Source organism: Balaenoptera borealis (assembly GCF_965194805.1).
Source record: "Balaenoptera borealis genome assembly, chromosome: 12".
NCBI classification, from domain to species: domain Eukaryota; kingdom Metazoa; phylum Chordata; class Mammalia; order Artiodactyla; family Balaenopteridae; genus Balaenoptera; species Balaenoptera borealis.
Genome location: NC_138869.1, coordinates 95,167,965 through 95,181,262, shown reverse-complemented (window position 1 = coordinate 95,181,262; position 13,298 = coordinate 95,167,965). Strand labels below are relative to the sequence as shown.

Genomic DNA, 13,298 nt, shown 5'->3' with positions numbered 1-13,298 from the left:
TCTTGGATTAGATGTATCATCTTGGATTAGATAACTACAATAGCGTCTTACTAGATCTCTGTGCTGCCACTTTGTTCTGCTACCACATATTTTTCTTACAGTAGCCAGAATAATCTTCTGAAAGTGGAAGTCATATCACAGCACTCCCCTGATCAAAATGGCCTTCTCCTCCAATGGCTTCTCATCACGTTTAGGCCTTATCATCATAATCTGCGATCAGACCCTTGATGACTATCCCCAGATTATTTCCTGTGACTCTCCCCTCTGCTTACTTAGCTCCTTGTAAGACTGGACTGCCTTATTACATGTGTAAATCCCTTCTTTTGCATTATTTGGATAAAAGTTGGAAATCTTTCAGACCAAAAACCATGTGTAGGTTGGCTGCTTATTCACGGTTCTCACTTATAGACTTAAATGTGATTTTTTAAAATGCACAGCTATAAAAAACCCTCAAAAACAGAAGTGATGTTTGCTCGGTATCATCTGGTTCTTACAAATGTAACAGTCCCAAAGGCTTATCTTTCCCAATTCTAACCAAATTAATACTGTAGTCACCCAGTTGAAAGAGTAGAAAGTGTGCATTTGAGCTGAGTGGTCTCTGTCATGAATCAAAAACAGAGAAGGCAGAGAGAAAAACAAATTAAGTATTCTTCGTGTCTTCAGGCCCAGAGACACCAATGTACCTTTTCTTTTCATTCAGAAATGTCCATCATGAATTTCTGCAGCGTGTGGCTATTTGACTAAGGGAGAAATCTCTGCAGTCCCGTCTGTACATCCAGTAAGAGAAATTGAGTCACTACTCCTTTGAATACTCATTCCCTAACTCCTTGCTAACTTACTTCTCTCCTTACTTTAACATAGAAATATAAACTGAGAGGACTTTAATGAATCTGGCTAGATTGCCCCCACCCCATCCCCTACCCTCCTACCCACCAGAATAGTCATTTACTCTGCCTTTAATGGTTTATCAAGAAGGCAATAATAACACACCTTTTTTGGCAAGTATCTTTTACATAAGCAGAGCAGTATTTAAAAGTTGTAGGACAAGCTCAAGTACCTGTGTAAAAAAAAAAAAATCTGTGCCCCAAAACAAATGTTCCATAAACAAAAGATATTGTATTGCTACTGTGGGTACCTCCTGTATGGGCAGACATTTCTCCAGGCTTTAATCATGTGATTCTAACTAGCAGGGCTTTCTTTTTATTGAAATTATTTAAAAGGGAGGCTGATGGGAGAAGGGGGCCCTGTTTGAGAGAAGTCATTGGTTTAAATTAGTAGATATCTGGTCTTCGTTTTCTCCCCAAGACCCCTGCATTTATAAAGGGAAATTTTTTGATCCGCTGGGAAGGAGGGGAATATACTGAATGCATCCCATCTGATGGTGCTGATTGGCCTAGTGAGGGGGCTTGGAAGCCTGCTAGGGAGACCCAGAAACACCTCCTTGTGACGTGCTGTGTTTCTAAGTGGAACCTAAGCCTGTCCTCTAGGGTAGCTCTCCCTGGAGTTGAAGATCCCAGACAGATATGCAAGAAGCAGTTAATGAATAGTAAACTAGAATATATAACCAAATACTAAGTACTCTTTAGAAGGAGATGTAGACATTTGTGAATGTGACTTTCGGGATAAATACCTGTCTGTATATAGGATGTTCAGGAAGTGGGAAAAGTTGATCAGCAAATCTGGTTGAAAGAACCATCCCTTCTATTATAGTTTTGACTTCTTTTTGTGCTGTGTGAGTTCTGTCCTTCACGTTCCCACACGGTGCTCCATACTTGTCTGTGCTGGAGTTGGTTTTATATATTTATGTGTTCATTCTCAGTTTGGCTTGCTTTCAGTGATGTATTGTAAACAGATCTTAGGGGGGTGGGGAAGGCTTTGATTTATAGTGCTTACTAACTTCTGTGGTGTAAATACTTCCACTGTGGCTGATTTCCAGCAGCCAATGTGATGTTGCTGAACATGGCGTTGGAAAGAGATGCAGTGGGTTCTTGTGAACTGGCAAGAACCCACTTCTGGAGGTGACTGCCAGTATCCTTGCTCAGTGTTTCCTTTAAGTGCAGAATCTTTATTCTAATATCTGGAAGGAGACTCTTCTTTCACTTTTACACCTTGTAAACTCTGGCTGCCTACAGAATTGCTATTCCAGGGATTTCTTTTTTTTAAATCTCTGTTTCTGTGATGCTTTAGCTCTTTCTAACTTAATCTCGTTGTGTTTCATCTCAGCATGTGTCACCTGCTTTGTATTGTGATTAGGAGGGACTAGTTTTACCTTCTGATTTTAGAGCTGATTAAAAGGGGAAACTTTAATTGTGGATGCTTGGACAAAAAAGCATAAAAAACATTCTGTATATAAGAATGTTTCTATATTTTAAAAACTTTCTTACTTCCGTCCCCTAAGATCTGTTCACAGATATTTGTTAATAGTTTTATTTTTGTTATCTTGTGAGATATTTTGTCAGTTATTACATAGCGTATTATTATTACTTTTTACATTGTATTTAAACATCTCTTTCCCTTTTCATACTGTGAGATTTCTCAGGAGCAAAGCCTCTATACACAGGGTGTCCAGTAAGTAGTTGAAATTGATCATTTGTTGAATGAACAATGAATAATAGACATTTGTCTAATTTTCAGTCTTAATCATGACAAGGGGTCAGACCTGAGGAAGAAATTTGGAATAGTCCAAATTAAAATGAGAGTTGAGGCTTAGTCATGGCGTGAGCTCTATAAATAAGTAAAATCTAGGACTAAGTCTTAGATACCATCCGTCGTTGGAGCAAAGGAAGCAGTATTGATGATAAAGGGGAAAGGAAGATTGTGGGAAGAAAACAGAGAGGCCAGTGCCTTAGATAGAGTTACAAGAAGAGTATCAGATAAAAGATGGATTGAGAAACATTTGTTAGATGTGACTAGAGGGATGTCAGTTGTACCTTTCAGAGAGCAGTTTATTTAATGTGTTGGGAGTAAAATCTTTGTTTTAAAGACTTAAGGGGGATATGAGGGGATAAGAATGGGAATCAGAGAATGTGGATCACTCACCCAAGGATTAAGATGAGATAGGAAGTGAATGAATGTTAGGTATAGAGAGGAAGTAGGATTCTAGAAGGGGTAATTATTATTCATTTTAATGTTAGAAACATTTTTCATCATTGCCCTTATAAGTGACACTTCATAAAAGAGGTTTAGTTTTGAAAGTGCTATATGTAAAAGTCCATGTTTTGCCAAGTCGACATCTTTTCAGATGTAGAGAGCCCTGATTGAGGTGGATGGAGATCTGTGGTCTAATATAGATCATCACATACTTTCAACACCAGGACTGATATTAGTGTGATTTTAGTGTGCACATCTATTGATGAGAGTCCCAGAAGAGAATTTTGGTGCAAGGCAATTCAAGATGGTATTATTACTGTATGTATTATAAATCAGTTATTTGCAGAGCAGTCTGTCTATGCTTTTGAAAAACCCAGGAATTACTACTTTTAGTCAATAGGTAACATCCCATCACTGTGTCAGGTATATTGGAGCACACAAATAGAATAAGAAATAGCTCTTGCCTACAGTCTGAAGAGAGAAAGGCCATCTTTACGAAAGGAATAGAGAACAGCAGTGAACAAGATGCATGTTCTGTGACTCCAAAAATTAAGACAAGCACGTGAAAGTAGGTCCTTTAGGAATGGATAGGCTACGACTTGGTAGAGAAGAGAGGGGGTTTTTAGGGGGAAGGAAAAGCACAGAATGAGAACTGTATATTTGGAAAAGAAGGTGAAACAAAGGGGAAATTTGAATATATTTCAGTGTTATAAAAAGTAAATCATTTTCCAGGGGACAGCTTAGTTCCAAAATTATTTTATTAGTCTGTTGTTCATATGCCAGATTGCAAGTAGCCTTTCAGTCAGCTTTGAACAGCTGTGTTCAAAGGCAGAAAGACCAAAGGACGATTCCTCCCCCTGTATCAGGGAGGAGATCTTGTCCCAGCAGGCCCTTGGTGGACCTCCCCTGACCTCCCGTTGGCAGGACTCGTGTCACATACCCAAGTCTTAGCTGCAGGGAAGGGGGAGAACGCAAGTCTCTGGAATATTCCACCTCTACAGAGATAGATAAGAGTTCTCAGCAAGGAGGGTTGACAGGGGTAAGGATAGATATTGAGTAGAGAACACTAGAATTGGCTGGAGTAGCCAATTTCATTTCTGAATAGAGTCACATCCACCTCCTAGTAACTCCACTTTTGGTGTTTGTTAAGCTCTATAGGTTATTCCTACAGAACAAGACTTCTAATGAAAGAAATGAGTAGAAGCCTGTAATGTCTCGCTTCTGCCTCTCCTTCCACACTCCTTTTCATTGTCACTTATGTACTGTCATAGTGGGGAAAACTACAGACGATCTCTGTTTTCTGTGTCTCCGAATCTTCCCTAGCATTTGCATTGGACTGTGTGTCATAGCTGCACTGCATACTAAGGCCCTTTTGTTAATAGGAGTTCATCAGAATCTTTCATTGCTCCCCTATTTATTGTTTCTGTTTCTATTGTGCCACCCAGATACCTGAAATAATAAGGGGGTAGAAACAAGTCAGAACATCCACCAAATAATTTTAATTGATTAGAGATATGAAGACAGGTTGCATACTTGAATCTTTTTAAGGTGATCAGTAGGGATGCTATAAATTTTATAATATCTCTTAATTTTCCTTTCCTTTCCCTCCTTTATCATCAAACTTTTAAAAGACCTGTGATTTAGAATGGCAAGTAGATATTTAAGGTGGGAATCCTTAGTGCTAAGTTACATGCCAGACTTCATTTCTTTGGGCTTAGTATTTGCAAAGCAGTTTAAAGAGTTTGGAGAAAACATAAATGGTGTGGAAATCAAAGGTCAAGATCTTGGAGCATACGTGTGTCAGTGTTCCCTTAACTTTTTAATCATCCTGTCCCAAAATTTTGGGTATCTTAGAGGGGTTCACCTCTCGGAGTCTGAGGACCTGTGAATCATAAGCTTCCCTTTTCTGATTATATTTGGCCCATCATTCTCTAATTCCTGCCCCCTAGAATTATTAGATAAGAAAATATGTTTAAGGATGCTCTTTTTGAATGAAAACTTATAATAAGCATAGGTCCAATTGTTGCATTTTCTAGATGAAACATTATTGGAGACAGTGTTTCCTGGAAGATTTCAGACTTTTTTCCCCCCCGATACTGAATTTGTAAAATTATTACCTTTAAAATTAAGCTCATACTTAATACTTTCATTTTGTTTTTGCACCACTCTTTGGGTTTTTTTTTTTTTGCTTTCGGCATGGAAATTTCCAAGAATCGCAAGCCTTAAGAGATTTGAAACTAGAATCTCATCAGTTCAAAATTTGCAAAATACGTTGGTTCAGAGAAAAAAGGGCTACTCTACCTCTTAAATAACATCATTTTCCACATGATATTTTCCACTAAAGGTTATGTTATATGGCAAGAATATGGAGTCTGTTATTGACTCAAAAATGGAAAACTGAACAAGATTTGTAAACACTCGCATAGAAAGACAGTTGCACACCTCCCAAACCATATCTTCTTTTCTGCATGCCACGTGGATCTAGCCAGTGTGGTGTATGATGATCATTTTATGGCCTGTGAAGGTCCCTACCTTTTGTTTTTAGAGCATGTGGGTCTTTTACAAATCGTCCCTCACTAGCACATTGGCAGGGCAACAGAATATCCAAATTGACAGCTAATCTGACTTCTTGGCTGAGCCACACCAGACACTGTTTGGTCCTAAAACTATTTGATTCTTCTTCTTTAATTTCTCTCTAAACAACAGAAGAAACCTCACTACCTATTTCTCAGTGCCTGAAAGGACAAAATCTTTTGTGGACATTTTCTCTTTTGTTTTGGTTGGTTCTTCATGTCCAATTTTTCTCCAAGATGGTATCCAAAATAATTGTAGAAGGGACTTGAGCTTTTTGCCTGTTTCGAATGCTGAAAGGTGAGAAATATTCCAAAACAGTTGTGCATTTTGATTAGTAAGAAGCCTCCTTATCTGTTCATAAGGGCAGTGGTGGCCTATTCCATGAGTACGTACTTTGGGAAGTGTGTCAGGGCTGGGTGACCTTGTAGGTCTGGATCCACTGTGAAGACCAATAGTAGAAATCATCGCCGTTGGTTGTACTAAGCTTCCATAAGTGTCGGCCTATAAAAGAGAATAAATGTAGGAGAGAAAGCAAAGCCTCAAGCTTGAATGAAAGATAGATAGACCACCACATTTTCTTTCTTTACGCTTTAGAAGTTCACCTGGACCCCTACAGAACGTGGTGTCCTGTCGCAGACTGTCAGACAGTATGCCCCATCGCATCAAGTGAGCCAGGACAGCCCGTGCTCGTGGAGTGCCCTTCTTGCCACCTGAAGTTCTGCTCGTGCTGTAAGGATGTTTGGCATGCAGAGGTCTCCTGCAGAGACAGTCAGCCTAGCGTCCTGCCAACAGAGCACGGGTAAGAAAGGAAACTTCGTCTTGGGATTTTTCACTAGTGTTCTTAGAGATATGTTGCTTGGAGAAGGAGTTATATTGTGATGAAATTTCAAGGTAAGTTATTTCCCTGCAGAGCTTTCCTGAGAAGTGTCTCAGAATTGGTAAGTTATTAACAAAGAATAACCAAATAAGCATGTCTAAAGGGATTTTAGTTATTTACTGCCAGAGAATCTTCCAGATACGGCTGAAGTTAGAGTCTATATGAGTTTTGATTTCTTTTTAGGTAGGAGGCATGTGGTCCCTTGGTTCTCCATAGGAAGTCATGACTTTTGTCCACAGCCGTTTGCTTAGGTACCGTGACCACCTACAATTGATACACCTCATTCTTCCTGCTTGCGAAGAGGTGCAGAAATGATTTTCTTCCCTGACTCAACTGCCAGCTTGTGAGGTGTGCCAATCATATCAAAAGGAACACAGAAGTAGAAACAACAGCCGTTCAGTGTAGTACGCTGCTAAAATTCGTGTGTACTAGAGAAAGAGAGCTTATCTTTCAATACGTTGTGCTCTGAAAAAACAGTGCTGAGGTTGAGGTTTTGTTATGATGAGAAGCAATGCACTCTGTCCCTTCTAGGACGGAGGGTTTTTATGGCAGCAGCAGGGCCCAGAGTGAGAGACCATTGTGTTTGATCCCTTGCTTTGCTTGAGGCTGTGGCTGTTTTGCATCAGCAAGATCAGAAATACCAGTGTTACCGTCCAGTTGGCTTGATCACCCAGCACCCTCGGAGTGTGGAGGGCCATTCTCCAGGAGCAGAAACGCTACCTGGCTGTGATGCTGTGCTTGAACTGCAGACCAAACACATCAAGAGGAGAAAAAGAGCTAACACACGTGGCAGGCATGTGCCCGCTTAGCCAGTACCTGCTACATTTTCACTGCCACGCAGCAAGGTCCCCGGGGAATCACAGGACAATGTAAAGATCCTAGAGGAGAGATGGATTGAGTTCTGACATTGTCACTTGGTATCTGTGACTTCATGCAAGTCATTCAGCCTCTATGAGTCTATTTCTCTATTTGAAAAAAAAAAAAAAAAAAAGGAGGAATGAAAATGGTGGCTGTCCCCCTGCTGTATAGGGTGATTATGAGCACCAAATCCAGTCATAGGTTTGAGCACACTTTGTGAAACTGACGTTTCCATGTGCTCGGTGGTGGTTTTGATGAACAGTAGCTAAAATGCCACCCAGTACTCTGGCTCACGCAGGCCTCCCTCCACCTCAGTTTGTTCTATTGATTTTCTATGCCCCTTGAGCCTGTGAGCCTTGCTGGCCTATTCATCTATTTGGAGCAGGTCTTTTCAATGATATTGGGCATTTATTTGAAAGAATTGATGATTGACTCCCTTCAATCCCCTCCGTTTGTTTATTTGCACAGATCATTAGATAGATGATCTCTACCCCTCCCCCCCCCACCCCACCCCCCACCCCGTTCGATCCTGAGCTGTTTTTTCCACTGTGTGGCAGACTTCTTGTACTTTTTATTCAGACAGGGTGTGCTCAGAGAATGAAGGACTAATTTGGCAAAACAATGAATTCAGTCAGCTGTGGAAAATACAATTATGTAATTCACTCAAAGCCAAAGATAAATAAATTAAGGTTCTCCTTTGTTTTGAGTTATCTGAACAACAAATAAGCGGCATCTCTCCTACTGTTACCCGCACCCTTCCCCTGGGATGGGGAATCAAGCACTGATAGAAAAGAGTTCACTCCCTACCCAATAGGAGCCCTGGGAATTCAGTTGATGACCATAAAGTTGAGTCTAGAAGAGCATATTTAGCTAATTAATTAATTATATTCAGCCCACTTTTCCCATAGCTCTGGTTAGTGCACACCTTGCGGTCCTTGCTTTTTAAAAAATCAGGCAGCGTCCTCCATCCCTCCCCTATAATTTCTCATTCATTTTGTTTCTAGGACCCTCTTCATGACGGAGGCAGAAGCCCCCATTAAGCAATGCCCAGTGTGCCGGGTTTATATTGAACGCAACGAAGGCTGTGCTCAGATGATGTGTAAGAACTGCAAGCACACGTTTTGCTGGTACTGCCTCCAGAACTTGGACGTAAGTTCCACCTGGAAGAGTCTCCCCGTGTGGTCCTTCTCCATCCTGTATCTGTGCGACAGCCAGTATCTGATGGGCTTTCCTTTTAAAATATTGAGCCTGTTCTTGTTCGCCAAAGAAATTTATGTTTCTTAATGAGACATCCTGAGCCTGCTACTTGAGATACGTCTCTTTGATTACCTTAGGTGTGTCACCTTAACTTTAAAGGCAAGCTTTTGTTTTAGGGACATTTCCTTCTTTGGGGGCATTGTCTCATTTTATTATGTAAAGGACTATTAGTGTAGTAGTTTTATATTGCTTTTGTAACCAACTATCACAAACTTGTGGCTTAAAGCAACACAAATTTATTATCATTAGTTCTGTCCATTGGAAGTCTGATATGGATCTCACTGGATGAAAATCAAGGTGTCCTCAGGACTGCATTCTTTCTGGTGGCTCTAGGAGAGGATGCATTTCTTTGCCTATTTTAGCTTCTAGAGGCTGCCTGCATTCCTTGGCTTATGGCTCCTTTTTCCACCTTCAAAGGCAGCATCATCACATCTCGCTGACCCTTCTTCCGTGGTCTTAACTTCCAGAGTGATTCCCTCCAACAAGCTGGGAAAACTTCTCTGCCTTTAAGGATCCATGTGATTAGGTTGGGCCCATCTGGATAATGCAGGATAATCTCCCCCATCTCAGGGTCGTTAATCACACTTGCAAAATCCCTTCTGCCATGTAAGGTAACATATTCACAAGTTATGGGGAATAGGCCATTGGCATCTTTAGAGGAGCAGTTATTCTGCCTACCACGATTAGATTGTTTTTTTTCTTTTTGAATTTAAGGAAAAAAGCCATTTAAATCAATGGTATCTCTTAATTACTATCTCATTCATTGGCGTGATAGTGGGATCGTTACTGCTTTCTCAGAGTTCCCTTCCCACATAAAGGGGTCTCATCTAATTCCTTTCCCCCGCCATTCATGAAGTGTGTCTTCTCAACTTTAGGTGCAGCTCCATTCAGTCCAGTGCTGAGGCTAATGGTAACCTCACAGTTAAAAGGTGATGTGAAGGATTGGTGAGAGTTTTTTCAATTCTAGTGTTTTACAGTTTGGGGTGGCATAAGTTGTTTATAGATATTCCCTATTTTGGCAATTTGGACCTATAAGATATGTTCATATCAGTGTAAGCCCTCAGTCATGGTTGGATGGGTGGCCGTTCTTTTCTCACCTTTTCATTTTAATTGCTTAGTTTGCTTTAATTTCGTGGGCCATTTGTGTGGTGCTTTAGTATTATGCACACTCAGTGAGTGAGTGCAGTTAACATGGCATGCTGGCCACCACATGCCTGATGTTTAACTGAAAATTAGATAAGTTGTTTAGGCTGACATCTGTGAGTAAGAATCTTAATCAGCTTGATGTCAGGATTTCAGGAAGAGGTATGCACTGGGGAGGAGAGAGTTGACATTTCAGACTCTAGAAGCCTAGCAGGTCAGGTTGAAAGACATGTTTTCATTCTTTAAAAAAAATCCTATTTATGATAACCCCTTGAATTACAATTATGTTTGATATTTGAGACCTCTCCTAATTCCGAATGAATGATGCTCTGGATGAGGGTATGACTCATGATTGTACACCCCTCATGCTTTATAAATGAAAGAAATCTTTTTTGATTTCCTTCAGGTTTAACCAAAACAGTAATTGGATTCATATCCACTAGGAGGCTGAACCCATGAGGTTCTCTTTAGGAGGCAAGAGAGTAAGGGAATAAACATGTGTGCCAGATCCTTTGGCTGAAATATGTTTTGGGTATGTTGTTGCAAAGAACACAGTGTTCTGTCACTTGTGCTGTTCTGGTACACGAGCAAAATGCTACAGATGTGAAATTGCTAGATACACAGCATCTTCTTCTGGTCATTGTGTTTTGAGGTTTCATTTTTCTCAGTTTTAGCCAGGGGGCATTGGCTTGTGGATAATGATGTTTTCCTGTAGACAAGTGTTCCACGTCAGATGGTGGTGTTGATCTTTGTTTATAGGAAAGTTTTAGAGCATGGGTCTAGGAGAAGGGTGATTATCCAAAAGCCAAGCCTCAGACAGACACCAAAAAGAGTGATTTTGAGTTTTGCTCTGGGGAGTTGGGTTTGTTTCTGCCTTGATTCTCATCTCTGCTGTTTCAGAGGATGAGATAGTCTTCATCCTCTGCTTTGGGAACCTCAGAGACTTGTCCCCTTCATTTATATCTTCTCTCTCCTGTGACTTCAACTTCCATTCTCTGCTCTCTAACCTACCCATACATTCAACCGTATCCCATTTAAAAACGAGTAACACTTTTCTCAAGCCTACATCTTTCCCTTACTGCCATTCTATTCCTCTCCTTCCTTTAGAAGCCAAGACTCAAAAAAGCATAATCGCCTCTAGCCGTTGACACCGCAGTCATTGCAGTGACTCAGATTGCCGCCTAGACACACCCTGACTGTATTCTTCCAAGACTGTGAGAGATTCCTTTTGGGTAAAATCCAATGGATACTTCATTCCTCATCTTACCTGGATTCTCCGCTGCCTTTGACATCTCAACCACCTCCGTTCCAGTGATACCATCTCCTCTGATTTCCCTTCTTTGTTTCTGGCCACTGCTCAGTTTCCTTTCCAGGTTTTTCCTTGGCCCTCTCTTAAATGTTTGTGTTCAATAACCTCTTCACTTCTCAGTCTACGCCCTCTGGGTAATCTCATCTACTTCTGTGGTTTCTTCAACCCAAGGACATTGCTTCCCAAGTCTTTTTCCCCAAATCCAGATCTACGTAATCAGCTGTCTTTTGAACAGTACTGCTTAAATGTCTCAAGTATCTCTCAAGTTCAACACGTCCAAACTGTGGTCATCATCTTCCCAACAAAATACATCTCTATGTTGTCACTTCCCTCAGTAAAGTCTTCTACCCAGTGCTTCTCCCTCATCTGTGATTTCTTCTCCCTGTTTCCCCGTCTAGTTAGTTACCTTCTTAATTCTTCATGGCTGTATTTACCTCTTCTCCATCTCAGCCACTGGCATTTTATCTCAGCTGGTTGACTACGAAGCCTTTTAGCTGCCTCATTCGTGGTCCTCTCATTCCATACTGCACCTCTGCTAGAGCTACCTTTCAAAGATAATTGGTCTGGTCGTTCATCTTGTTTAGAATCAATGGAGTCTCAAGGACTATCATCTGTTTTCACTCGATGATTTGTAAAATTACTAAGATACTGTCTAAGGATTGTCAGCTTGGAGTTCCTACAGGCCGTCGTTAATATCACCAGAAAGAGCCTTTGCTTCCAGTGAGGTGATCTGATGGGGTTAGTATCCGTTTCTCAACTCAAAAGTGCATGTTTACCGAAACCTGTCTTTGCTTTTCAGAATGACATTTTCCTCAGACATTATGACAAAGGGCCGTGTCGGAATAAGCTCGGCCACTCGAGAGCCTCAGTGATGTGGAACCGAACACAGGTACCCTGACCTTAAAAGGAGCGTGAGAGAAGCCAGACTTAGGAGGGGTTAAAAAGCCCACCTACTCATCCTCCCCACTCCATTCCCTACTTACCCAGCCCAGCCTGAGAGGTTCTGGGGAACTTCTGGTGCCTGAAGTTAATTCATGAGCACAGTCTCCTAGAGGAGAGGTGGAGGGGCAGGGCGACAGAACAGCCAAGTAATTAACAGTGACCAGCAGAACGAAGACAAAGGCTCGTTCTTCCTGAAAAAATGGAGAGAATGACCTTCCCAAAGCCCTTTGAGGCATATTTGCTATGAAAGGCAGGGCTCTAAAATCCCATGAGCCGGACTTCCCTGGTGGCACACATTGTCCGCCTGCCAATGCAGGGGACACGGGTTCGAACCCTGGTCCAGGAAGATCCCACATGCCGCGGAGCAACTAAGCCCGCGTGCCACAACTACTGAGCCTGTGCTCTAGAGCCCGCAAGCCACAACTACTGAAGCCCGCGCGCCTAGAGCCTGTGCTCTGCAACAAGAGAAGCCACCGCGGTGAGAAGCCCACGCACTGCAAAGAAGAGTAGCCCCCGCTTGACACAACTAGAGAAAGCCCGCGTGCAACAATGAAGACCAAATGCAGCCAAAAATAAATAAAATAAATAAATTTATTAAAATAAAATAAAATCCCATGAGCCCCTGCTGGGGCTTAGATCCCTCTGTACATATCATTGTGTGTTTATGTGGCAGGTTCAGAGGGAGTCCTGGTTTATTTTTAATAGTGTTTTATTTATTTATTTATTTAAGGCTGTGTTCCTTTTGAGGGAGTCAGTGTTCATAGCCTAGTAACCATTATTAACATCCCTCTAAGACTGTTGAAGAAACAGGTAGAGAGGGAGCCAACACCAACAATTCATGATCCCACTGGGCTTGCGCCAGAGCCTGAGTTAGCATTTGCTTTGTCCTTCTCACCTTCACTTTAGTCCTTGGTATCTCCCTGATTTATATCCAGTTCAGACCATTGCTGGGCACTGGCTAGAAGGCCCCATAATTGTAACTGCTTTATGTGCCTGAGATGGTGTCTTAGTTCAAGCTGCTATAACAAAATACCCTAGACTGGGCGGCTCAAACCACAAATTTATTTCTCACGGTTCTGAAGACTGGAAGTCTGAGATCAGGGTGCCAGTGTGGTTGGGTTCTGGTGAGGACCCTCTTCATGGTTTACAGATGGCCATCTTCTCACTGTGTCCTCACATGGCAGAGAATGGAGAGAGAAGAAGTAAGCTCTCTGCTGTCTCTTTTTATAAGGGCACTAATCCCATCAT

General features: G+C 41.6%; 1 protein-coding gene across 2 annotated transcripts in view; it reads left to right on the top strand.

Annotated features, from left to right (window-relative positions):
• RNF144B (ring finger protein 144B) overlaps nt 1-13,298 on the top strand; it is an 867,397-nt gene that overhangs the window by 148,995 nt on the left and 705,104 nt on the right. For both annotated transcript variants that reach the window (XR_014232478.1, XM_082346416.1), the window contains exons 5-7: nt 6,259-6,463; nt 8,404-8,548; nt 11,908-11,997. Coding sequence is in view for 1 of the 2 variants with exons in the window: in XM_082346416.1 (XP_082202542.1) it covers nt 6,259-6,463; nt 8,404-8,548; nt 11,908-11,997 (440 nt within the window). In the remaining variant the exon portion in view is untranslated. The remainder of the gene's footprint in view (nt 1-6,258; nt 6,464-8,403; nt 8,549-11,907; nt 11,998-13,298) is intronic.